Source organism: Lonchura striata, chromosome 2, assembly GCF_050655825.1.
Source record: "Lonchura striata isolate lonStrDom1 chromosome 2, ASM5065582v1, whole genome shotgun sequence".
NCBI classification, from domain to species: Eukaryota; Metazoa; Chordata; class Aves; order Passeriformes; family Estrildidae; genus Lonchura; species Lonchura striata.
The window spans coordinates 30,423,636-30,449,364 of record NC_140704.1 but is presented as its reverse complement, the minus strand read 5'-3'; the positions used below and the strand labels follow the sequence as shown (position 1 = coordinate 30,449,364).

Below are 25,729 nucleotides of genomic sequence, written 5' to 3'. Positions count from 1 at the left end.
GCTACGATCACATGCCACCCAAACCAAGGTAAACTAGACCACATGGTGATGCTGAAGATGTTTTTACACACAACAAAACCAAATTACTTAAGAACTGTTAATCCTTTTTCCCTCTCAATGCCCTCGGGCCTCACGTTGATGCGCCAAATTCTGTCTTGGTTCGACAAGACAGGAGTCTGTGAAAGAGGGCAAAGCCTCCTGTGCAATGGAGAACGGCAAACCCCCCTCCCTCTGAATTACGAGGATCTTTAAATTAAAAGGCTCTCAGGCAAAGATATGGGAGTGGGAGTAACAATTCTTTACTAGGAGAAAACTAGACAACAATTTAAAAAGGCAAATGCAATCGGTACAAACAAAACCAGTGAAAGGAAAAAAAGTCCAGAACCTGCGGGGTGCCAGTATCAGTTCTACTGGGACAATTTGCTTCCCTTGCAGTGGCTGGTGAATTGTAGCTGCAGTGGTGATCTCTAGAAGGGTATAGTTTCCCTCTGAAGATCTGGTGGCAGTGGGGCCGGTCTTCCTCTGCGCCGGGGTTGCCTCTGAGCTCCGCTGCCGTCGCCTCTGCGCGCCGGCTGCTTCGCTGCGGGTGCCGCCGAAGAGAGAGCGAGAGAGAGCTGCTTCCCTCGGAGTCCCGCGAAGAAGAGGGAGAGAGCTGCTTCTCTCGGAGTCCCGCGAAGAAGAGGGAGAGAGCTGCTTCTCTCGGAGTCCCGCGAGGAAGAGGGAGAGAGCTGCTTCTCTCGGAGTCCCGCGAAGAAGAGGGAGAGAGCTGCTTCTCCCCTCTGGGTGGGACCCCCTTCATTGAATCAGTCGAAGGTGTATACACAAACCATTGTCTCTGAGAGAGATAACAAAAAACCTGTCCAACCGGTTCGCCTTCGACAGATGGCAAATGGAATACAAGCTTATCTTACAACCCAGGACAGTTTAACACTTTGGAACAAGTCATAATCAATTTACACTTGGAGAAAGTGAACATATATTATTTGAAAGTGTTTTGTTGCAAAGAAAACAAAAAGACACAGCTATTTTCTCTGAAGGCTATCAAAGCCCATGTCACTGTTCTCAATGGGAATCAGCTGGTACCCATTTGAGCGATCCACTTCAGAGGATTTCAGGAAAGACAAGTCTGAAAATTACTTTTTTATGTAGATGTAGCATAATTTGGAATTATAAGATGTTGCAGCAATATGGCTTGTTCAGTTTTGTTGCTATTAACTGGCTTAATCTCTTTGTAGTGCTAGTAATTATGGACTGGTGTTACTCTTTAAATTATTTTAAATGGGGAACAGATATGAAAGATGCAGAAAGGATTAAACAGCAGCAGAAGATACATAGGCAATCAAAGGATTGGTTACCTAGCATTTTGCTATGACTTGTAATTATGTCTACAGAAGAACTTTGGCTGTAGGTGAAGGAGAAAAGGTGTCTGAGTGAATTTTATCATATTTTACAATGGTTTCATGGAGGAAGAAAGAACAAACTGTACTGTTAGAAATGGGAAATATACAAGCTTCCATGTAGGTATACATTAATTTCATCGCATGAGCTATCATTGATAGGTGAAACAAACTAGTCTTTCCTAAGAAACACGATGCTCAAATACAAGCACAAGAGATAGGAAAATGATTCAGTGAAGTCATTACATCCTATACTCCACTTTGCTTAATATTAGCAATTTGCAGATACTAGCATTAAATAATATAGCCTGAGGCCAGATTGCTCCCAAATGAGCTGAGGTTTTCTTGAAAGGGCTTTTCTTCACTATTTCTTTTTATTAAACATACAGAGATATTTAAGAAGAGGAATGAAAATTCTTTTTGCGCATAGGGAGAAGACATATATGAAGAGAATGTAAAAGACAATAATGCAATAGTTTCTGATGGTTCCTGGAACACAGTAGTACTTTTGTATCAGAATAGTGTGTGCCAACTTCAAATCAGCATTTAATGAAGCCAGGCAGGAAATGGGGGATGGGAGAGGTTGCATAGCAAGCAGGTTCTCATCTTGAGGCTAAAGCCCTATATAGGAAGCCTGAAGAACAGAAAGTGAGCTTTTGTCCAGATTCCAAAAAGCTCTAAAGTGAAAGCATTTCCTTTTCCTCACAAGCAGGCTGACTTAGAAAAGCTGTGGGGCAGTCGAGGTAAATGATGCTAAATATGGCTAAAAAAATTCCAACACTAGCATCAGCAACAGCAGCAAAACTGACATCCTACTCAAGGAAGATAAATTGTCCACCATGGCCCAGGCAACTGTTATCACTATGATCCTTTTTAAAACAGCAACCCGAACTTCCATAAGATAATTAGGTCACCAAAAAGACTTCAAGATCTTCAAGCAAATCTTCACAGGTATTCTCTATTTCTTTAGCTATAATTTTTTTAACCTGTGAAGACTTGTATGTACTGATTTAAATATATTCTGTACTGTACTCCATGCAGGAGTTTGGGTTTTTTCTGGCTCATATCTAACAAGCATCAGTAATTGAATACAAGAAATCTGTTTATTCACACCACAAAGGTTGCTATTTTGAAATATTATTGTACTAGAGACTCATGTACAGACAAGGATTTTGTGCTGAACAACACACAACCATAACACTCCATGCCTAAGATAGCTCAAAGTTACATCACAAAATGATGATGTGTGGGTACAGGCATCAGAACTGCAAAACAAACATTAAGATGGCACTGGATAGCACAGTGGGGGTATTGCCAGCACATGACTTCTTTATCCTTTGTCATGTTTCTTTCTAGCACTCTGACAATTGAATATTTTCAATAAGATACTGCATGTGGATAATGAGATAACTTGGAGATTTCTGTTGTGATTTATCCTGAAGCAGGAAGGGCAGAATTGGAAAAATCACACTGTGAACAGATCCTTATTTTGTTGGGCCCATTGCATAGCTCAATAGGTTCCTGGGTGCTGTGGGCTCCCAGTCACCCTGGCAATATAAATAAATAATGAAACAACCTGCCTGCCTATGCTATGCCAGGGTCTGGAGACCAAGGAAAAGGTCAATCCCACATTAATACTGCAACAAAGTCAACCAGAACAGTCATATCCTAAGAAGCTGGTCTGAAGGCTGTTGGACCAGTTTCCCCTTCAATTGAGGCAGGCAGAATCAAATGCACAAGACAGCCCTAAACACCACCAGAAAGCGTAAATGCAAAGATAATCTGGGCTTCCTCAGCAACTGTGGATGCAACCAAAGCCTGGCAGAACGTTAGACAGGCAGAGAGACACAGGTCAGGGACAAAAGCTGTTTCCAGTTTCCTCAGCTGCTTTGTGAAGACTTGTGAATGGGTCCTGAGAGACACAGATGATCTCACAGGTCTCATAGCCTTTACAGCATGCAGTTCTCACAATCATGTAACTATTCTCTGCTCTGAATGAAGTTTCTGATTGCTGCTCTGACTTCCTGTAGGCAGCAACCATGTTTCAGCCACCTCCACATGATTATATAAAGAATAGGCAAGATGGGTGGTACCTCTTTGTCTTCATACATGACTGACTGACATCGCTGTAGAAGGCCACATCCTAATGGAAGACAATATTGGGCAACGTACATGTGGACATTCTCCCAACTGGATGACAGACTAGAAGATGGTAGTAATCTGCATGTAGTATAATTCTGTGGGTTCAATGACTTCTCAATTCTGATGATTGAAAATGCCACTTCTGAAACAGTTTTAAATTAGATTAATGAGAGTGAAAGCTATTAACATGTGCCCTCTAAAACTCTTCCAAGAACTTCATGGATCTAACTGCTGGGTGGTCCCAACAAGGCAGGAGAACCAGACAGAGCAATACAGGATGGAGATGCTTTGTTTTTCTGGCTTGCATCACCTAATGCGTTTTCAGGATCTACTGAAACTGTTTCCTGTACAGCCATTCACTTTATGGGGAATGCTGGTCATATGTGAAACCCTTTAGTCCTTTGCTTTATTTTACTTCTGTAAAAGGTAGAATGCTTTATTTTTTCAGACTAAGGTAAATATCCGTGTCCTAAATAAAAAAACAGGTTTAGTGAAACACATGGTAAAAGAGCTAATTAGATTAGAGGGAATCTTGTAGCCCTTCTGCTCTCTTCAGGCTAAGGAAACCAATTTAACAAGATTAGAAATTTTTCATTAATTTTTTAAAGCAGGTTCGAAAATTAAATAGTCCCTGAAGATGCTTTAAACATCTAACTTTTATTTGTTATTCACTGCAGTCTGTATGAAACATAAAATATTTATTTCATTATCCATGCAAACAAGTTATGTATGCATGGATAATATGTTATCTTTCTGGGCACAATTTATTGAGTTAGATGTAGAAATTACTTATAGTACTGCTTGGATTTAGCCAAAATTGAAGATCTTGAATATCTGAACAATATGATGTATTATTTTCTGTTGATATATGTTCTTCATGTAACCTATAAGGCAAAAAAACAGGCCTCTCAATAGAATTTTTAACTAATTCTGGTTTTTAGCAAAGAAACAGCATCTCCTTGCACCACAGGGTTATACAGCAGTTTCAAGAAGGCCTCATGAATCTTCATTGCTTCTCAAGTCTGCTGAAACCATGACATTTTAACTGCTATGTCAGGTTCATCTTAATCTTACAGGCAAAATAATATCCTTTTCCAATAATAAATAGGGGATTAATAAGCAAATACTACTATACTGTCTTGAACCATAGAATTAAGGAATAAGGATAGTTTAAAATTAATTTTCATCTTCTCTCCACATCGTCAAATTCTGCAATTTTATTACACCTTTATAGCACTTTCTGGATCCAACTCGCATCTGAGTTCTCAGGAGATGTAGACAAGAAAAGAAGATGAAACAAGCGCTTGAATAGAGGGTATTATCCCTCATTTGAATGCTAATAATTCAATTAATAAATTAAGATACGCATGACTGACAGTCCTTCTGGTTAGGTCTCTGCTGGTAATTCTTACTCTTTCTTGTGACCGTCTACGCCAGTCAGTTCTAGCTGGGAAGAAGTAATGGGATTAAAATATCCTACTTTCTGCAAATATAGCAAATCCCAGTCTTCAGTCTAAACCCTCCTCCAAAATCCACCAAATCCCAAGAAAAAAAATATTCTGTTCAGTGAAGAACTGTCACAGATAATTTCCTAGGCCCTGAAGCCAAGGCTTTTGCCATGGTCACCATTTGACCCCTAGATACATAGTCTATTTTTTAAAGAATAATCATATTCATGATTATGTTGTTCCCCAAAACACATAAAAGAAAGAACTGGTTCATAGGGTGTTTAAATCCCCCTGATTTTAATCCAGGAAAATATCCAGCAGTGATAACTCATGTCAGGCAGAATGTACAGTCCAATATTTCATCGGCCTTCAGAAATTCATGATGAAACACCATTACCTTCTCCCCCAGTTTAACAGGGCATCAGTATCATCAGTAAACATGAGCTGGTTAGGTCTAGACTGCTGAAACGTACTCTGGAGTTGTCCAAAGGCAACAAGTTGCCAAGAAAACAAAAGCAACCAAAATACTTTCCTAGCAGATGAGAACCATTGGCCAAGTTCATCTCAAAAGTAGGAAGGCAATTCAGCATCACTGAAGAAAAATGAAGATAAAATTGGCTCCAAAGTTGTGTGGGCATTCAAGACATGTTTGTGTTCTTGAACTTCTGTAGGCAAGGCCAACTTTGTGAAAACATCTCTTTATGTTAAGCAAAGTGAGAAGAAAAACCCACATCCATCCTATACCTTCACACAACCATACAACCGTACGGAATTAAAATAAATTTACTTTTAGATAGATTCTATATGCTCTGGGATATAATTCCAGTCCTCTACAACCTAATTAGCTAAATATTCAATGTAGCCTTCCATCTGGTAGAGTAATTTAACAAGAATAATTGTGCACCACCATAACTCAACGAGACACTGAGGAAAACCATTGAAATGTTATTTCCTTTCCTTTGGAAGAGAATTATGTACAATTTCAGCATGCTTTGCATTTCTAACAGTGAAAGCCAACGGGGAGGTATCAGTCTCATTTATATTACTTTCCCATGAGAAAATCAAAAGCAAAGTACAAAGCTTATGCCTTTGCTCATGAATGGCTCTGTAATACTCACTTGGCTTTAGCCACAACATCTTATTTGGCAGCTAAACCCCTTAATTAGAGTTGTGGGTTTGAATAGATTTTTCAGTGAAACTATATTTTGCAGAATTTTGGAGAAGTGCAGTCTTTACTAACCGATATCTTCTATTTTGGATGACCCCATACCATGTGATTTCCACATTTCACTTCTCTGTTTTTTCATCTTTAGATGATCTTGTTTACTTTTCTAAAAGTTTTCAACTGTCCCTGCTCTAGATACAGTGGAAGAAAATTCCTTGTCCTACTGAAATCAAACAGGACAGTTTCTACTGACTTCAAAGAGTCTCAAATTTTATATGGAGTATTTTGCAACTTATGTATCCAGAGGGAATAAGCTTTGAAATCCCCATTAAAAACATTCCACTTCATTTTCAATGGACATTACACTCTTAAAATGCTTTAGATTTTAGGACTGCTCCCTCTTGCTTATTGAAGGTGTTTCTTTAGGTTCAAAAGTCAAAAACGTGCCTAGTATCTGTTTACTTGCTTATCACAAAGTTGTGCAAGGTACTTCTTAATGCTAATTTATAAAGCATTTTTGAAAACATAGTGTAAGAAAGATTTTATGTTCTCACATGAAGCAGAACTTCATAATTCTTAATTCAATTTTGGTTATACACTGATCAGTAAAAGAACTAAGTATTTTGATCAGGATTGAATAATTAGTTTAGTTATGAAGAAGGGCCAGTAGCATCATAATTACTGGCAAAACAGAACATGATGGACTGGGATTTTTTCTAAAAGAGAAAGCCATTGAATCCAGAAACTGAGTAAATTTTCTACCCACTCACAAAAAACTTGCTTTCTGCAATTAAAAGTAAGTGTTAAATAAAATACATTAGAGGAACAACCTTCCACTGATGGGAAGACTATGATGATCTTCATGAGAATCATTCTGGTGATTGCTCCTGTTGAATCCTGGTGCAGGCCCTGACAGCTTTCATGATACCAAAGCACACCTACACAAATTCTTTGCTCTTTGACAGCGTAATTAAGCCTACCCTAGCACCAATTTTTATTTAGTTTTAAGATATCTCAAATAAATTTTCCTCTAACTTGAGCTCAATCAGAATGACAGGACATCCCTCCTCAGCCCTAGCTGGGGAGGCTGCAGTGCTCTGATGGGCTGGAGACAAGAGCAGCCCCACACAGTAGCTACAATCACATCACATTCCCTTGGAGCTGCTGGCTTCCTGGGCCTGGACACTGGTTTGGCCGGCTCATTACGTGAATCCAGGAGCTTTGCCTCCGATTCACTCTGCAAGTGGAAGTTTTTTCTCTTTCTAAAACTTCCTCCCACATGCTAATTACATGCTCTGAAGTTATTGATACTGAATTTAGGAAGGCTGAAAGTATTTGGTGATTAATGGGAAGACGAGTCAAGATATCTGTCCTTCTCACTGTGATAAGTACTGATTTCTTCTGGGCATATTACCTAGTCCACATTTGTTGAGATGGTTCACCAACCCAGAAAAACAAGAACTCTGGACAGGCAGGAATGCTTAGCATCCCTGGAAAATGGGATAAAATTAGGAGAATCATATGTTTGCCTCATTTCCTTGCTTCAATAAACAAAGTGCCTCTCCCATTTATTGTTCTCTCTCATAAATTCAGAGAAAAATAGCACTTCTCTGAGCTGGACTTCCTCATTTTGGCAGACATGGTAATTGAGGGTTTGGGATAGTCTAAGCCTTTTTCTTTAAATGAAAACCAAAAGAAATCCAGCTTATTCATATACTGTTACATCACAAAAGAGTGTTTTCCTAGAAAATGCAAACAGAAAATTTGGTGGCGCAAAAGGGGGAAGGAGAAAAACCTTCACACACAAAATGTTTTTCTTCTGATTTTCAACTGCTCCAGTAAATTACTGAGTCACTAAGTGCATGAAAAACTGTAAGGAAATATTCTAATTAATTTCTTTTCTTAAAAAATTACATCTGCTGAGTTCTCATTCAGGAATCTTTCATTCTCATTTACACAAGAGCTGCACTGTTATTCTACTGCCTAATCAGGTTAACTTAATATGGTTTTTAGAGAGTGATCATCATGGCTGTGCAGGACAGCCTTCTTCCTCTCTTTCACCACAATATTAAACAATCCTTCATCTCCTCTTTTTTCCTGTATGGAATTACACAACTTCTCCCAAAGAAGAACCTTGTACTATTTGTTCTTAAAAAAAAACCCCATGCTATGCTTCCATTGATTATGCTTACAGTTTTTGGAAAGTGAGCTACAAACACCTTCTGAAATTGTTACATTGTGAGAGATCTTCAGATCCCTAAGCCCAGTGCAAGTCGTAAGCATACAACTCCATCTGCAAAGAAAGAGTCAACTGGCACAAAACCAAAATAAATAGAAATGCTGATTGACATTCTCATTCTTCCATGATTGTGCTAAACTTGGGAAAGACAAAACAGTTCATACTTGATATGATGATGTCCCCAGGAATTTCTTCCAATAAAAGCCAAAACATGAAATAAAATGCAGAAATTCCACCTACAGCAATATTTTTAAAAAAGTACACAGCTTCGGCCTGAGACTTAACCCTTGTTGGAACTTACTTGCTTTTGCTGGTTTACATCAACACTTGCATACAAAAAATGAAATTTTAGAGATTGGAGAAAATGCAACTGTTAGGGCCACTTGCCAGAATTTCTACATTTTAAAAAGGTAAAAGAAAAAAATAGAAAAAAATTATTTGAAAAGCTCTTCTACCCTACAAAACCTATGTTGTTTTGTATCCTCATACAGAGGATAATATTTTCCTGGACAGAGAGTCACAGAATAGAGGAGCACAACAAGCAAAAGTTCCCCATTATTAAATGATCTGATTTTCAAAAGTACATGGCTCCCATCAGAGCTCTTAAAACAGTCAGTATGAATTTCAAAAGTGTTCAGTAATAAGGAGGTATTTTCAAACCTCTCTGGGTAATTTAGATGCATTAGTCTCATTGAAAGTTAATGATCCATGTGCTGCTCAGGCTTTTGGGTGCTTTGCAGAAAACATTTTAAAACTGGTAACCATGGTGCAAGTTTTGGGGATTTTGAAAATTTGATCTTATGCTGTTTACACAAAATTCTGCTCATAGCTACAGATGTGTAGCTTCTCATGGTGTATTTATCTATCCAGTGAAGCAATAGCTCCCCTTGCTCTGTTCTTTTCAAAGTCTGTCAACACCAACCATCTGAATGCAGCTGTGCAAAGAGTTGCATATCCTGGCCTCTAGCCCCTAGGACAGTCCCAATCCTCCATGTAGCTAAACTTTCTGAAGTCCACTGCTGACAACTTCTGCTGCATCTTGTACAGAAAGGAACAATTCACATGGCTGAGACTTGTTGAGTAACCACAGTCACTGCACTAGGATGTTAACTCTGGTACCTAAACACTGACAAAGCAAGACTCTTATGTCCTCCCCTATTTATCTAAGCATTCCACCATTCTAGATACTAGAAGAGTAAAAGCTGCAGAAAATATTTTCCTTTGTTATTTCGGAAATAATTTTTAGGAGATTAAAAAGAAGGACTGATTAAGCAAAGATTAAATGGATTACTGTACAAGAAAGTAAGCAAGCAAAATTCATGATTTACTATGCCTGTGTGACACTTGGTGTTCCCTTAGCACTGAAAAACACATTAGGATGTCAGGGAAGAGTCATTCAGCTTTGTTTCCCATTAAATCTGATCTCAGAGTACCTGATTCAATCAGAATTATCTTACATTTTAACAAAGTGAGAGAAGAGAAAGATACCTCTGTATCTTATATTATAAAGATTTTTTTTTTAAGTAACCTAGAAAGCAAAACACAGCTGTAATTAAAAGTCACAACAGGTATTCCTTTCTTAAGGCTGAAAGGAATGTGGGGTCTGCTTTCATATGAATTGCTGACTTCACGCAGGTTCAGCACCACAGAGAGTTTGCCAGGAGCCAGTGGCAATAAGCGCTCATAGCCTAAAGGGAAGGAAAAGAGGTTCACCCCTCATGGCAAAGGTCAGATTTCTGCAGGCTTACAGCCTGTCCATATACATGAGTATTCGTGGGACATCTTTGTCTAGTAAGGTCCCGTGAGGATGACACAGGCTCCACAATGTCCCCTCTGCCTGGAGGATGGCCCTGTAGCCACCCAGATCAGTTTAGGGTCATTTGACTTGTGTCGATTTGGTTCCTGTTGCTTTTACACTCAACCTGATGAACAACCATTGAAAACTTTGTGGGGATATTGCTAAGACTGGAATTAAACATCTCTAGCACACAGAGAGACTGGATATGTAAACAGGATATTAGCAGTTGCTATTTTCACGGATATGGAGAGATATCAAATATCCTCTGTTGGTAACATACAACATGCTGTACACTTCATTTATATTTGCTTATCAGAATCACTATGTCAATGTCATAGAAACGTTTATATTAATGATTATATTAGTATTTGTCTATTTGTTCTGTAGATATCTTTTCAGAGAGTCATCATGTCCTTTGTTCAATTTTGGAACTGAAGCACTCCATGCCCAAATATTTGGAATAACATATAGAAAACATCTGGATTTAATTATATTATAGTCCTCTTATGCAGACAATGGGAATTGAATTAAGGAATATTTTGAAACCCCCACAGAGATATAAAAGTATTAGCAGCTGCACGAGAACTTTACTGTTACAAAGTTTGAAAATGTTTTGTTTTACAGATCAACAGGCTGACACATCATAAATATCAATCATAATGTTTAAGATACATAAACATGGAAGAAAAATTAAAGCTTGCATTTCAAATACATGTAGATGAATTTGCAGCATTCAGAAGATGAACAAAAGGATGCATCTTTTTGTTCAAAAAATGAAAATGTATAGTCTATTGACTTAGAAAATATATGTTGTACAGTGGTACTAAGCAGAGAACCACATAAGGGTTTATTGTGTTGAACAGCCTTAACAAGATTTTATAGAACCTTATTATATTGCCACCATATTGTACAGAGAGTAATTCATCTAGAATAAATTAGCATTTTGCTTTTCATGCTTCCATTCCTTTGAAAATATTTGGGGATATATTATGAGCTTAGAGAGTCTGCCCCAAAGTATTAGATACAGGCTGGATTTTCTCTCTGAATATCTTCTGGCTCCAAATGCCACTTCTTTTCAAGTCAGTTTTGCAGTTAGTTTTCAATCTCCCAGTGGCAAAATCGCATTCAAAGGCTGTTAGCACAGTAGGGGGTCAGACTTTCTCTCTGAACGTAACTATATCACTCAACAGCAGACTCATGCAATAAGCGATCTAATGTTTTCTTTTCCTTTCCCCCCCTCCTCTGAGTGTCTCCCTGCATTCCTGGATACCAGTCACTGCACCAAGGTCCTGAGGCAACAGCCACATGGACTCCACTGCCATCCTAGCTTTCTTTATGGTGCAGAAAAAGCTAAGTCTGCAGTTCACCTGCTGTCAAGATAATCTATTCAATTGTTAGATCTTCTAAAATATTCTAAAACCTTCAAAAGAACATTTTCTATGTGTCAGAAGACATGCAAAATGGGCACAGAGCAATGCTGATAATGGCAAGGTCACAGGTTCGATCCCTGTATGGGCTATTCACTGAAGTGTGGGACTCCATGATACTTCTGGGTCTCTTTCAGCTCAGAATATTCTGTGATATGCATACAAACTCTGACAATCAATGACAAAAAATGCAATATTAATCCAATTTCTCCTCTTTCCACGATTTCCCCTCAAAATGCCCTGAAAAACATTGTCTAAAAAGCAGAATACCATCTGAAGGTAGATATTTTATCTATTAAGCAGAGCAGAGAGAGTTATTAAAGCCAGAAGAAAGGCAAAGAAAATAAAGATCCATGAAATGATGATTTCTTTAGAAACAAAATTTGTCAGAACTGAAGCCTGCACTATCTGTCAGCACTGGGAAACGCCAACTCTTGGTACCATGTGGCCAGGCTGACCTTGGAAATATGCAGTCTGGATCTTTGAACTTGCTCATAGTATCATCTTGAACTTGTGGAATATGATATATGCCTTGCTAATGAACAGCCTGGTAAAAATAAAGGGTGGGAGAATTGCTGGGCAAGGGGCTCAAATAAACAACACTAACTCACCCGTTTTACGAAGTGGAAAATCATCCTTAGCATCCTGTGCTCCTGGTAAAGTATATTTGTATGGTGGCGAGGCCCCACTCAGGGGTGGAGAGCTTTGATCCAGTGAGGTATGGTGGGCAGCCCTGCAGCAGACACAGAGGTCACAAATTAGCTGTCACTGAGGTGACCAGCAGTAACTATTCTCACATGTTGTACACGTCTCAGCTGTGTTTATGTTCTTGTTCGTATAAGTGTGCACAAACCACAGGCTCATGTAACCACTTTCACTCTTACAGTAAGTTATGGAACTCCTTGGGATTCCCAAAATATATTTTTTGCACTCATTACAGCAGTCACATAGGATAAGATTCATGTTGATCTACAGACAGGGTCTGTCTCCAGTTTGGGGAATTGACCAATTCAGGTGGTTGCTTTTTAATATGAATCAGCTGACACACAGCAAAAGCCACTTAAGGCTTGTTTTTCACATACAAATAGATGTATATTAAACAAGCCTTCTCTATCAAAATGCGAGGGATTTTCAGGAAAGAGGTCTTGTCTAAAATAACCAGAAATATTGAATTATTATCTCTTGGATACCCCCTTCCCCAAATTATTTAGTGGACAAGGTAAATGAAACCTTGACTTTAAGTTCAATTTGTAAATTTTGTGAGCACACCACTCTGCAGCATGTAGCACACATGTCAGCAGAGAAGCTTCAAGCTGAAGAGTGTTTTCTGACAACTGCTGGATGAAAGAAATATTGTGGTCAGAGATTTCTGAACAACCGCGTAGAAATTACATCATATGGCTCAGAAACAGGGGTTGGTTTTTTGCTTTTTTAGGGGGTGGGGGGGGGAGGATTGGTTCATTTTTTTATCTCAAGAGGGAGAGAGGGAAAGGAGAAAAACTTTCAAACTTTGTGTTTAGCTAAACATCATTTTACTTGGCCTTTTAGAGACTCTGCTTGTCTTTCCAATGCAGTGTGATTAATCAATAATATGTCTCACTCATGAGAAGAAATACTACTTTCTGTAGTGTAGCAGAAAGCATCCTCTGCAGAGCTCCTCATACTCGGTCATCTGAAAAGTCCAGAAATCTTACATATTCAAGCGACATTTACACATTATTTAGAAGGAAAAAAAATAACGAATTACTGTATCTCCACGAAACACAATGTATATATTAAATCATTTTACCAAAATGCTCTGCTTAGCTCAGAACGCAAACTCCAAGGGCCAGCCTTCATCAATCCTTTTTAAAAAGCATAAGTAAAAATGGAAATCTAGTGTACCATATGCATTTCTGCTTGTCCTATTGAAGGTCAATGCGAGCATGACATTGAAGTCTCAGAAACGCAGAGTTAATTTTGTTGGATTCATTTATGTGGGGAATAAAAACTTCCAAACTGTAAACTCTTAACATGTGAACAGACCGTTTGAAGGACTCAACAAAATCACTTGCTTCCATGGTCTAAGCAGATTCTCATCAAGGCCAAGTTATCATAAGAATATATAGTCTGGATGCTAAAATCCATGAGTCAGAAAAGTTCAATGACCACTGTCTTTCTCAAAATCCTTGTGAATTACTAACACCATTCAAGCAACTTCACTGGAATCAAAGCAGCATTTCTTCAAAAGGAAATGTTTTGTGATTGATTCAAAATCCAAGTAAGACAAATACAAAGTTGTTCTAACTGCAAAAAATTAAGATACTTGGAAAAGTGACAGGTATTGTTGTAAAGTTTGTGATAGCAACAGCTATAGATGCTACAGATGAACCAGCTGAAATAAAAACAATTATACAGATTTTTGAGAGTGTCTTGTTCTGTATAGTTCTCATCTCACCACTAAATACTGAATACTCCTGAGTTCAAACAGAAGTATAATACTTATGGCTTTTTGTTAATCTTTGGGTTGAACTGCTGCCTTGCTCTGGAGGCAGACTCTCAACACCTCTGCTGGAAAAGCATTCTGCCAAGTTTTAGCTGATACCTCAACAAGAGAAGGAAGCAGCTTAATACTGAACATACGTGTACCAGAGCTTGGGGTGACGGCTCATGGAATGATTCTTCCCATTTGCTGGAGAGTCTTTTGTAGCTGATTTACTTAACAGGAACTCTTGAAGTTTCTGCTTCACTTCCGTACTGGCCACTGCCCCTAAGAAACACAGAGTTAAATGCATCGTATCTTTACTTTAAAAAAAATACCTTTTTAAAGAAAACAAATCCCAAAACAGACTCTATGCCTTACTGCTGAAAGTTTTGTAAACTATAAACTAAATATTGTTGGAAAAAGTCAAAATGAGATAGCATTTGTATTAAATGCTTGTCTTTGGAAGCCTGAAGCTGGCTATGACCCAAAAATCCAGTGAAGTCATAAGGAATATTTCAACAGTAGATGAGACCATTTATCCAGGGCCAGATGTATCTAAAGAATTTAAATTATTTCCTGATAGTCTCCAACAATCTCAATACAAAACCAACAATAGAATGAAAAAGACAGTAACAAAAGCTCAGTTTGAGTTTTTAGTAATGAATGTTTTTTCTTTTAATAAAGTAATAGTAGCAACACAGAGAAATTGTCCTCTGAAATTGTCCTTGGGTATAAGCAGAACACTGCAAAAAGAGCAAGCAGTGGGGCTTTTAATTGGAGCCCCTTAAGAGCCTCTACGTGTGAAGTCTGTGAGAGTGGAGACACTGCATTTTGACCTCTCTTAGTGGCTAGCTCAAAAGAGAACAAAAAGTAGAGCATGTCATTGTAAGGTTAAACTGCCAATTCAAGCTTGCAGCATGGGACATGCTTCTTTACTCATAGCCAGAATAGTGTTCATTGAGGAAAAAAAATTATGAGAACAAAAAATCATTTGGTCTTCTATAATCAGTGAGAAAAAAAGGGATGACACCTCATTTCTTTCAAAGGTGCAGCACTAAGGCATTTTTGATACTCTAAGTATTTGGTTACCCAGCCCTGACACACTACAGCTGAGATGCTGAGCATGTCCCATGTGACCCACTACCCAAAAAATACCTCTACTACTGCTCTGCTTCATATCCCAACTCCCTGCCTATAACTCCCTTCCCTCCTCTACTCATTAAAAAGATCATCACCACCAACAAACTCTGGGGCTAGGCCTGGAGGGGTCACAGGCTGCTTGGCTGGCTGTTGCATCCTGAACAGCCACCCAGCAAGCTCCAATTGAGAAGGGAACTCTTGAGGTCACATCTCTGCTCGTCCTCTGGCAGGAGCACTAATAAAGTCTAACTGTTTATATGGAGGCTGATATTTTTTATACTACTCAGAGGAACTTTTTATTCCTGCAGCTTCCACACCCTCATATTTCTAGGTCAATAAGGTGGAAATTTCTTAATGAGCTCATTGTTCTTCAAAGAACTAGAAGCACCATGGACACCTTAATTTCTAAAGCGTATGACATGGTACACCAACAGCTGTTGAAGTGATATCCTTTTCCAGCCAAAGGAAAAAAAAAAACAAACTCTTTTCTGCTTCGGTCTTTGTCAGTTAAATCTTGTGCTTATTTAGGAAGGCAAGTAATAGTACCTGTTTGTGGCAGCTTCATTTTGAATATCTTCACACTATACTTCAACCTGATTTTCAAACTGACATCACTTAAGAGAATTATTTGTATCTGTCTCCCTCTAGTGAGCACCAAATCCTAACAAACCTTTTTAGTTATTTTCTTTATAGCTATATATAAGCTAGAAATAACTCTTGGTTATGCCTTATGAAATGCCATCAAGAACAAATACAAGACAGTTTGAAAAAGTCCTAGCAAAATATTTAGGAGTTTCATCCTAAGATATTCTTAAATATTTCAATTTATTTTCAGTCTTGGAACAATGCTCAACAACTAATTTATTTTTTGTTGTTTTGTAGTGCTTTCTGTATTGAGAAATAAGCTCTTCAGAAAGTTCTTGTGTGAAGATTTACGCTTTCAAATTTCCTAATTTTTTTATACAAAGAGCTTGACTCTTGAGATGCATATCTACAATTCTGTAAAACTGTGCTTTCCTGCAGTCTTCCAAGTCTGCCAGAAATGTGTTTCTGTGGGTGCAGTGGGTGGCCCTGCCCTTCTCAAAGCACAGTCTTGACTTCTCGACCTACGTATTTCACACAGGAATAGGCTTCCTTCACATTTCTGCTCATAGTTCATTTTGGCTGGGAGAATGCAAAGGGGAATAGATTCATTTCTTATTAGGATTCATGGTACATTGGCTCTTACTTTCTCGTCCTCTTTCTTTGCCTCGGAGGGGAGGAAGCTGTTGCTCCCTGCGATGCCTCTCCAGTTCCTGCTCTTGTCTTTGCTGCTCCAGTTTCTGCTCTTTTTCAAGGAGTTCTTGCTGTTGTTTAATGGCTAGTAGTTCCTGTTGTAACTTGCACAGAACAAAAAGACATGAGAAAGTGCAGTTTGCAATATTTTCTAGGTCAGTCTGGGTTATAAAACAACCCCCTTGAGTAACTGAGGATCAGTGCTTGCTTTTATGCTTACTCTTCTTTTCATCTTTTAACTGACTTCTAAGTGGCATAGTGCATTATTGGCTGTCACCAAATTGAACTTTAGTGTCAGGTAGCAGCCTGCTGCTCTGGTTTCACTTCTTTCTCTTTTGGCAAAGATGCCTGGAAATTTCACATTGTTCTTTGCCTGTGCATCACCCAATTCTGGTTGCTGTGCTCAGCTGCATTTGTCAGCTCTGTCAAGTGGAAGTTTAGCACAGCAGCACAATGGCAAGTAGATAAGAGGGAAAAATGAAATGAAAGGCAAGATCATCAATTCCTGGTCGAAATCTATTATAGCAATCCTGCCATAATGCATGCAATCCCATAAATCATTTTCTTTCTGTATTATATGAGGAAACTCAGAGAAGAGTGAAAACACTATCACGGTCTGCCTCCATTTTACAAATGCAAATATTATGCATTTGCCTATCAATTTGATTTGTGGACACAAACTCAAACAGTAGCCCAAAAAAAGCAGTCTCTTTATATACTGAAAACAGTATATACCGAGAAACCAGCCATATTGAAGTTCAGCTGAAAATCCAGGTTGTAAAATAGGTAGTCTGATCTTTTGTGCATGTGCTGGCTTCATGAGCTCAGTGACTCTCACAGTATTGCCTTGGTCTGCTGTGAGCAAGTCCCTGCCAGCAGTTTTACTTTAAAAGGCTTTTATCACCCCAAAACAGAGAAAAGAGCACTCAATCACCATCTCTCAGTCACAGCAAACCGTTCAGGCTTGTTCCCTTTCTGTGTCTGCTTAAGCATATTGACTTTGCAGATAAAGCAAGGGATAAATGAAAAATGTTGCTACCTTAATGTGCTCCTGGAGCTGGGCCTGATGCTGGCGGGTCAGGTTTTCATGCTGCTTCTGGAACTCTGCAATGAGCAGTTGTTTCTGAATCTGCTGTTGCTGCTGGATCAGGAGCAGCTCCTGCTGGAGCTGCTTTTCGCGCATAATCGGGTCCACCATGGGAACCATCATCCTGAGATCCGTCCGCAAGTCTAAGGGGGAGATCGGCTCCAGGCCCACGGGAACCTCCGACTTCACATCCACTGTGGGAAGAAAGCAACAAAACGTAGGCATATTAAATATAACGGGAGAAGGAGAATAGAGAACATTCCTACTGGGAAAAAGACCCGTTTCACTCAAAGACTGTTTCAATGTGCAGACCTTTCAAAACATTTAATGCAATCTATGCTGTAAGCATTCTTCAGCACTTCCTTTCCATTCTCTGCAAAAATTCCCAGATTAATATTCTGCTAAACAGATTATCACACAACCCAGGTTCTAAAACCATGTCATAACCCAATGGAGCAATATTTAGTGAAAATCTCCTAGGCACTATTGATGATACACAATAAACTTCCTCAGCATTATATGTCTTGCAGTTCCCACTGCACTGCAAGAGATATTGCAAAGCTAGTATGTAGATTTTTTTGAAGATACTGTTACACATTAAAAGCTGCTCAGTGCTACATGGCTACTCCATATAAATATACCTGGAAAACACAGAGTAATAACATATAAGATGGAGAAATAATTTGATACACAAAATGAGAAGTTTTAATACAGCTTTTGGGAAAGTGACCACCATGCACAGCATAGCATAGCATAGCATAGCATATATATATAGCATAGCTATATATGGCCTGTAAGAAAATGAATTACTTCAATTTGTTGTAGCAATGTTATAAATTCTTAATCCAGCATTAAAATACTTAATGGAGGATCCTATATTTTCTCTCTCCTAATTTAATTAAAAGGCAGCAGAACAGAGTGATTTGATAATTTCCACTACAATACTTGTAAAGCTCTGGTTTTCACATCAAGTGAAGAGAGTGAGTGTAACTTTATCTATTTCAAAAGAACAAAAGACTAACAAGCAGCATATCTAGAAGAGGAAAATAAATAGCAGCTGAAGATCTCTGCTAAAGCCCAGCAGTTCTGATTCCATCCACAAGAGGACAGTGAAACACAAACACATTCAGTTTAGTTCCTATTCCTCTGCTATCTTCACTGGAAAATAAGATTATTAACTGAAAACAAACATGCTGTCAGAAATTACTCAGGAACAAGATTTTAAGCATATTTTCTCCTTTTCTCTGCTGCAGCTGTATTTGTTTCCAAGAAGAAAACCAAAATGAAACAGAAATATTCCAGTAAGCAGAGGCAGCAAAATTGAAGCAGTATAAGTTGAAACTGCAGCAAATGGAGAGGACTGAATTCTAACTGTATGATCATTAGTAAAAGATTTTATAAAAACAAGAGAAAAGACACTAAGTTTTTTCTACTGATCACACTTGTTTTATTCTCAAAATTCTGAAAATATACATTTTTCTGGGCCTTTTTTACAAAATTCTAATAACTGTGATTGTAAGCCTCACAGTATAATTTGGCTTCTTAACCCACTATCCCAACAGAATGATTGTGTCTGAGTGCTTACTTTTGTTCTGAGACTAATCACTAAATTATAAAAAATCACCTTTAACATACAAAAACTACTCTTGATTATAAATAATTGCCACCGACCAAGAGAAACGGACAGGCAAACCCCCAGCCTTTCATCCCATTTATTCAGCAGCAATCCACATTCCATTTGTCTAGACTAAATATAGCTGCGTTTATACAAGAAATCAATAGTGCTTGCAGAGAGCAGAGCAAAGACATGAATATTTCATCAAACCCAGAGAGAAATGGCAATCAGCAAACTGACAGCAAACCGTGTAGGCTGACTGGCCTGCCAGATAAGTCTCCTGTACTTGGACAATGGCTCATTGCCTGCAAGTCACAATCTTATCATCAGCACTCTTCTATTTTTAACATTAATTGCATTGTAGGTGACAAAGGTTTATCATGTTTAAAGGGGAGAGATGGATTTTCTTACATCTTCTTTGACAGGATAATAAGCCTTACTAGTAGCAGTAACTGGAGCTCAGCAAACCCTGCAGGTTCTGGTTCACAATAGTGTTTGCAAACTGAACCCTGCAGGGTCTGGTTCACAATAGTGTTTGCAAACTGAACCCTGCAGGGTCTGGTTCACAATAGTGTTTGCAAACTGAGCCCTGCAGGGTTTGGTTCACAATAGTGTTTGCAGCTTATTTTGCAGATACCAGCTGAAAGTCAACCTTTACAGGTCTGCACAGTGATTCAGGCTGATTATACTTCCCATCTTGCACCAGCATCACATTTCTTCATTTTCAGAGAACATGAGGGGAGACCTTCAGATTTTTTTTAACAATGGAAATTTCCTTTCACTATTAGTAAAATCTGCAACTCAAACCAGGCTCAGTTTGGTAAACTACACATTTTCTAGAATTTTCACACACTCAAATAATAAATCTAGCACTGGAATATCTATTTTATCAAGTTGATCTTAACTTCATTCCTTAATGTGGGAGAAAACAAATATTAGGGTAGTTCTAGACTTGAATCCATAGAAATCAATACATAATATTTAATACAATTTCAGTGCCAGTGTTTACCAACAAATAAATACAATCATTTATTTCCTGTCATAAATATTGCTAACAGTAAGGTTACCACTAAGACTCCTAATAACTGCTAACATAGCAAATATTAACTTTTAGGGGTAATTACTATTTTAAAACTGAACTAAGTAATAGTCAACCTCATCAGTTAAATTATTCTAAACAAGTAACTGTTAGATCACCAATCAAACTGAATGGTTTGCTACTGTCTGTTTCACAGTCCTAATGCCATAGGCCCTTTACATTCTTACTTGTTACTAGCTGACAAGAAAGACACAAAGCAGCTCCATGGAGCTACATCAGTGTGAAAAATGAGTAATGGAGCAGAGAATCAAAATCAGCGTCTTTAAAAGCATCTTCCCTCCACCACCATGCCATTGCAATTTTAAGTGTCTGGAGAGCACAGGTGATACAGAATCTTTACTCTCACTGGGGCTTTTTATGTTTTTTAACCACATCTACACAAATATATCTATCTATATACATATTCTACAGGTAAAAAAATAATGTCCTAATTAGTGCCCTCAACTTCAAACATCGCAAGGAACAGTGGGATGCAGGATCTAAGCAACCGGATTCATAAAAATGTTAGACAAAGAAGGAAAGGAATGTATAATGAAAGGAAATATTAATCAGAGTTTGATAAAGGCTAACTTCACTTATTCCTCAGGATTTTCATATCACCAATGGAGTAAAGCTGTGGCAGGCATGGTTCAGACCCTGTCCTCACTCTCTCTACTGCAGTCCACAGCAGATCCTTCCCAATAGCTCTGCCAACTGCATAGCAAGCCTGGGATTCCTCTCTAAGGTTAAATAAAGACAAACTCTCTGAGCTCATGTCAGCTGCGGTGAATGCAACAGCAGACTGCAGAATATTAACTAAAAATGTTACTGAAAGCTCAGTGATTCCAGGAAATATGCCAAAATTTGAGTAGAAAAATATTTAATTTTCAGTTACAACACATTGCAAAAGGCATATGTATTTATTTTTCCTATAAATACTAAATTGCCTTTATCTTGAAACATAACAGCAAAAATAGTCTTAGAAGAGTGTCCATATCAATTATACTCCACAAATGGCACTTCCCACAGGGCTTTTGAAATTCTGTGGAAAGAAAATAAGACACTTGAAAAATTGCATGCTTGTTGAGTGATTTAGATGCTTGAAGCATGTGTAAAAAGAGGTAAAGGAGCTTGGTTTAACCCTCAGGCTTTGCATTTTGAAACCATTCCTTACAATGGGAACACTGAACAACTGTTAAGTCTTCCACTAAGAGATGGCATTTCAATCTCTGTTTCTGGTGACTGGTTTCAATTCCTGGTGTATTAGGAACACAAGTCTTTCAAATCACAAATGCTAAAGGAAAACATCAAAAAATAAAGCAGCCCACTTTCTTACCACCATCTCCCAGGACGGGCAATTTTTTTTTTTGCCAGCAGCTACCTTTCTTGGCAAACATTTCTGCCACCTTTAAATTCAGGAACTGAAACAAGGAATGCTGTCATCAGCTGAACACTTGTCATTCCTGATTTAAGATGCAATCAAGAAGAATTCTAGTAGACTTGCTTATAGACCATCTTGTCTAGTACATTTATGATTCTTACATAAGAGGAACTGTGTGGACTGCTGGGACTGCAGGGATCCAAGTTACCCTTTTCCCAAAGGAATGTCTCAGTTACACTGTTGGGCTGGGACAGTAAAAAAGGCTGGAAATAGGAACAGGGCATAAAGCTGGTGAGCCGCCTTCTCCTGCCTTGGTTGTTCCAGGCAGACTTACACAGAAGAAGCAGTTAAGGTTTATAAAGTAAATGAAGAGGACTACAGAAGTTGGAACACTAAAATAAAACAACATCTGATAAAGACAGATGACAAGTTTCTCCAACCAGCAGTATTTGGTAATAAAAACACATTGCTGAAAACACACAAAACCCAAGTAAAATCTAGAAGAACCAGTATGAAGAGAAATGGCCTCACCTTACCCCAGACAGCATCTTGGTCAAGTATTACAAAGAAAAGAGAATTAGAGCTTATACCAGTGCTATTCTCTTGAACTCTGCTCTACAAAAAAGACCCCAAAGTTATTATTAACTTGTACAGTACTTTTCATAGATTTCATATGCTTTTCATAAAATGAAAAAAAAAAAAAACCAGAATAATTTTGCACATTTTAGTGTAAAGGAAACTGTCTCCATTTGGCCTCTTCATACAAGGAAAGTAAAACCACTTTTTGGAGAATTAGCCATCAGTCAGTCATGACATAATCAGAGCACTAAGGAATTTACAGAAGAGTCCTAAATGCTGAGAAGTGTGGAAGATTCACCCCCTCACCAATAAAGATAATACTTTAAATTTACTCTACAATTTAAACGTAGAATTTCTTTAACTAGATTTATGTGCCAACTCATTCAGGATTTGAAAAGCACTCATACCTGAAAAGCTATAATAGTGTCTTTGAAACAGATTGAAAAAAATCTTTGAAAAGACTGAAAAGATTAAATACCGTAGGAGGCTGAAAGTTGCAGGAATAAGGAACAGAGGGTAAGAGGGAAATTTTGGCAAGCATGTGAGCCACAAAGTAACCGGCAGGAGATGGGACAGAGAAGGACTATCCAGGCAATAAGATGTGAGCAGAAGATGAAACACAGGAAAAGGAGTTAAATTCCTGCTCTGAGAAGCTGCATTAAGGGACCCTACTCACTCTGCAATCTAAGAGCAGCCCTGGCACAGTGATAAGGTGGCAGTGAGGCCACAGTGTGAATAAGGAGCTAACACAGGAGCGATGTGTCCGTGGTGAGGATGCTGGGAAACTAAGCGAGCAAAGTGGTTTTGAATAGCCATGACTAAAGAGACTGGAATGAAAACTGCCACTGAACAGCAATTGTTCAGTGTTCAAGAGTGCAGAAAATGTCCTAATCTGGAGCCTGTTCCCTGGAGGAGAGGCAGCTGGCAGCTTCCTGGGGGAAGTGGTGCCACAGCAAGACCTCCGTGGCAGACAGCAGGAGTGAGAAGCTGAAATGTTAAGAATAACTAGTGACATCAGAAGTACAAGTCAGATGATCAATAAACTGTGAAAGGTTAGGTTACTTCCCATGGGATGCTTTTATCATTTCAGCTCTGGTCCTAAAGTCTTGTACCTCAATTCTCAGCTGGCATAATCTGTCATTCTTCTGTTACCTTCAATATAGGCAAAGCTTCTTTATGCCACCTGAGAAGCTAGATGCAGAGTGCCTCTCAAGAGAATAGGGATGAAAGAAGACAGCTTTCAGAGCATCTCATTTTAGCATGAGGACAAAAGCATCCAGATTTAGGATGACACTAATAGAACTTTTTTGCAATATATAAAATAAGCACTTTCCCCACTATCTCAATTATGCTGGAGAGTGCATCAAACTGAAAAAAGCATCACCTATATTTCACTGAATATTATTAGATATTTTTGATTCATTATATATCCTCAATCTTACACTGGATTTTGGTTGTCATGGGCAAGGAAAGCAGAAAAACTGCAATTGAAAATGGAAAATTTCTTTCAAAGGTAGCACAAGAACTTTTTTTGGCAGTTAAGTACTCAAGTGCATTTTGCAGTTTTAAAACTTTCTCACTTGGAAAAAAAGAAATTGAGAAACTAAGACTTTTTCTGTATTTTCCAGAGTTTTTTTCTTGGATTATCTCTCAAGAGTCAGTAATTATTTTAAAAAGTACTATCACTGAATCAGAAGTATAAGTGAACTGTCAAACTTGATGAGGCACTCAATTCAGTTTATAGTATTAAGGAGAAGTGTAATAAATTAAACTAGAAAAGTATTCCCCTTTGTTCAGAAAAAAGGAATTTTATCATGATTATACCTTTTCCCTATTTCTTTTAAGTGTTTGCATGCATGTCATAATGAGAAGTAAAATAAATGCAAACAGCAATCTGGGCTTTGATTTACCATACTCTTATTTCCCCAGGGCCTGGAAAGGAAGCTCAAACAACCACAAACGTCTAAAATATCAGTGAGAGGCCTTGAAATACCAACATTGAAGTTACAGTTAGCTGGCTTTTGTAAAAAATCAAAGGTTTTTTATATTGATTTACTAAAATCAGATTCCTTCTCTCCAAATACACTTTTGAATCAAATACTCATAACAAGCAGAAACATAAATGCCATCTAACTTGTTATCTCCAGAAAGCTTTTAAATGTTAGTGTTTGCTGTTTCTTCTATACTGAATACATGAGCGAAAGTTCCACTTATGAACCTGACAGAGCTCATGCAAATATCAGGCCAACCACTTCTGTCACAGGAATAAAGGCAAATGTGCCCAGTAAATCACATCAGAACGTGAAACACTTTTAAACTCAAACCTGGGATGATCTGTTATCAAGATATCCAAGCTGAGCTATATTTGGGTTTCTGAGTTACTTTATTTATATTTCACCTAGAAGAACCCTTACATACACGTTTCTCTACACCCATCAGCACACACAGGCATATCTTCACTTTCCAGAATAAGCCTTTTTGATATAAGGAACACTAATACCCTAAATTATAGATACTACTGCTGCAGGCAGGATAAAAACAGGGCAAAGATAAATGCACATATAGTTAAAATGTAGAATTTCTATGTAACTTTATTCTCAGTTCCAAAATCTATGATATACTGATGATTCCATTAGATAACAATAATAAATCAGTGTTTGTTATGGCATCAGGTTAACCAATTAGACACTAATGTGCCCTCTGCATGGTATCTATGCACAAAAAAAATTGTCAGGGAGGAATGTAAAACAGCGTTCTTTTGACTGTGGATCTTCTGTGCAAAAATCAGTACCACTGCTAGTGAGAACCCTGTGAAGATGCCAACTCAGGTTCAGTTTGGCAATACCACCTAGGGGTTAAAGAACTATGCAGGTACAGTGTCTCCAAGTCAGCAAGTACCAGCTTATCAGTATCTTCCAGTACTTCAATATAAACTCAAAATTAACTATTTAAATTGAAAACATGTGACATAACTGTCTGTGCACTTGCATACATACATAATTCTAACATCATATCCTGAAATGTTAAGAAAAAACATGGAGCAGACACAATACAAAAGGTTCCTCTCACCTCCCTTTTTAAAACACCTATAATGATTGATGCCACATCCACACGAGAAAGGCAACATGTTTTCAATTGTGTCTCTATCATTCCACATAAAAACACCGTGGACCAAGTGTCCCAGGGATGACTGAAAGGCCACCATGGAGGGTTCTAGAGACTTGCAGTCTTTGCCTCATCACTGACCCGGAGGCAACATGAGGCTGCTACAGAGGGTACCAAATACATCCAGAACTTAGGATTTCACTTACTTTTCTTTCATCTCTTCTCCACCCGTGAATGCTGCAGGCACATTTGTGACATTGTTGAGTTTGCATTTGCTGAATAATTCACAACAGTGGGGCTACCACTATTCTAATCTCAAGGTGATGACAGAGAGAGAGGAGAGGGGGGAAAAAGCTCTTTCTTGAAGTGAGGATATCAAAACAGCTACC

At 38.3% G+C, this 25,729-nt stretch overlaps 1 protein-coding gene across 22 annotated transcripts in view; it reads right to left on the bottom strand.

Annotated features, from left to right (window-relative positions):
- Positions 1 to 25,729, bottom strand: part of HDAC9 (histone deacetylase 9) — a 472,095-nt gene that overhangs the window by 216,883 nt on the left and 229,483 nt on the right. For 18 of the 22 annotated variants that reach the window (XR_014953235.1, XR_014953236.1, XM_077787618.2 and 15 more), the window contains 4 exons: positions 17,535 to 17,776; positions 16,449 to 16,599; positions 14,239 to 14,365; positions 12,228 to 12,349 (listed from right to left, as the gene is read on the bottom strand). Coding sequence is in view for 20 of the 22 variants with exons in the window: in XM_077787618.2 (XP_077643744.2) it covers positions 12,228 to 12,349; positions 14,239 to 14,365; positions 16,449 to 16,599; positions 17,535 to 17,776 (642 nt within the window). In the remaining 2 variants the exon portion in view is untranslated. The remainder of the gene's footprint in view (positions 1 to 12,227; positions 12,350 to 14,238; positions 14,366 to 16,448; positions 16,600 to 17,534; positions 17,777 to 25,729) is intronic. The other 4 variants (XM_077787592.2, XM_077787608.2, XM_077787591.2 and 1 more) reach the window with 3 other exon arrangements.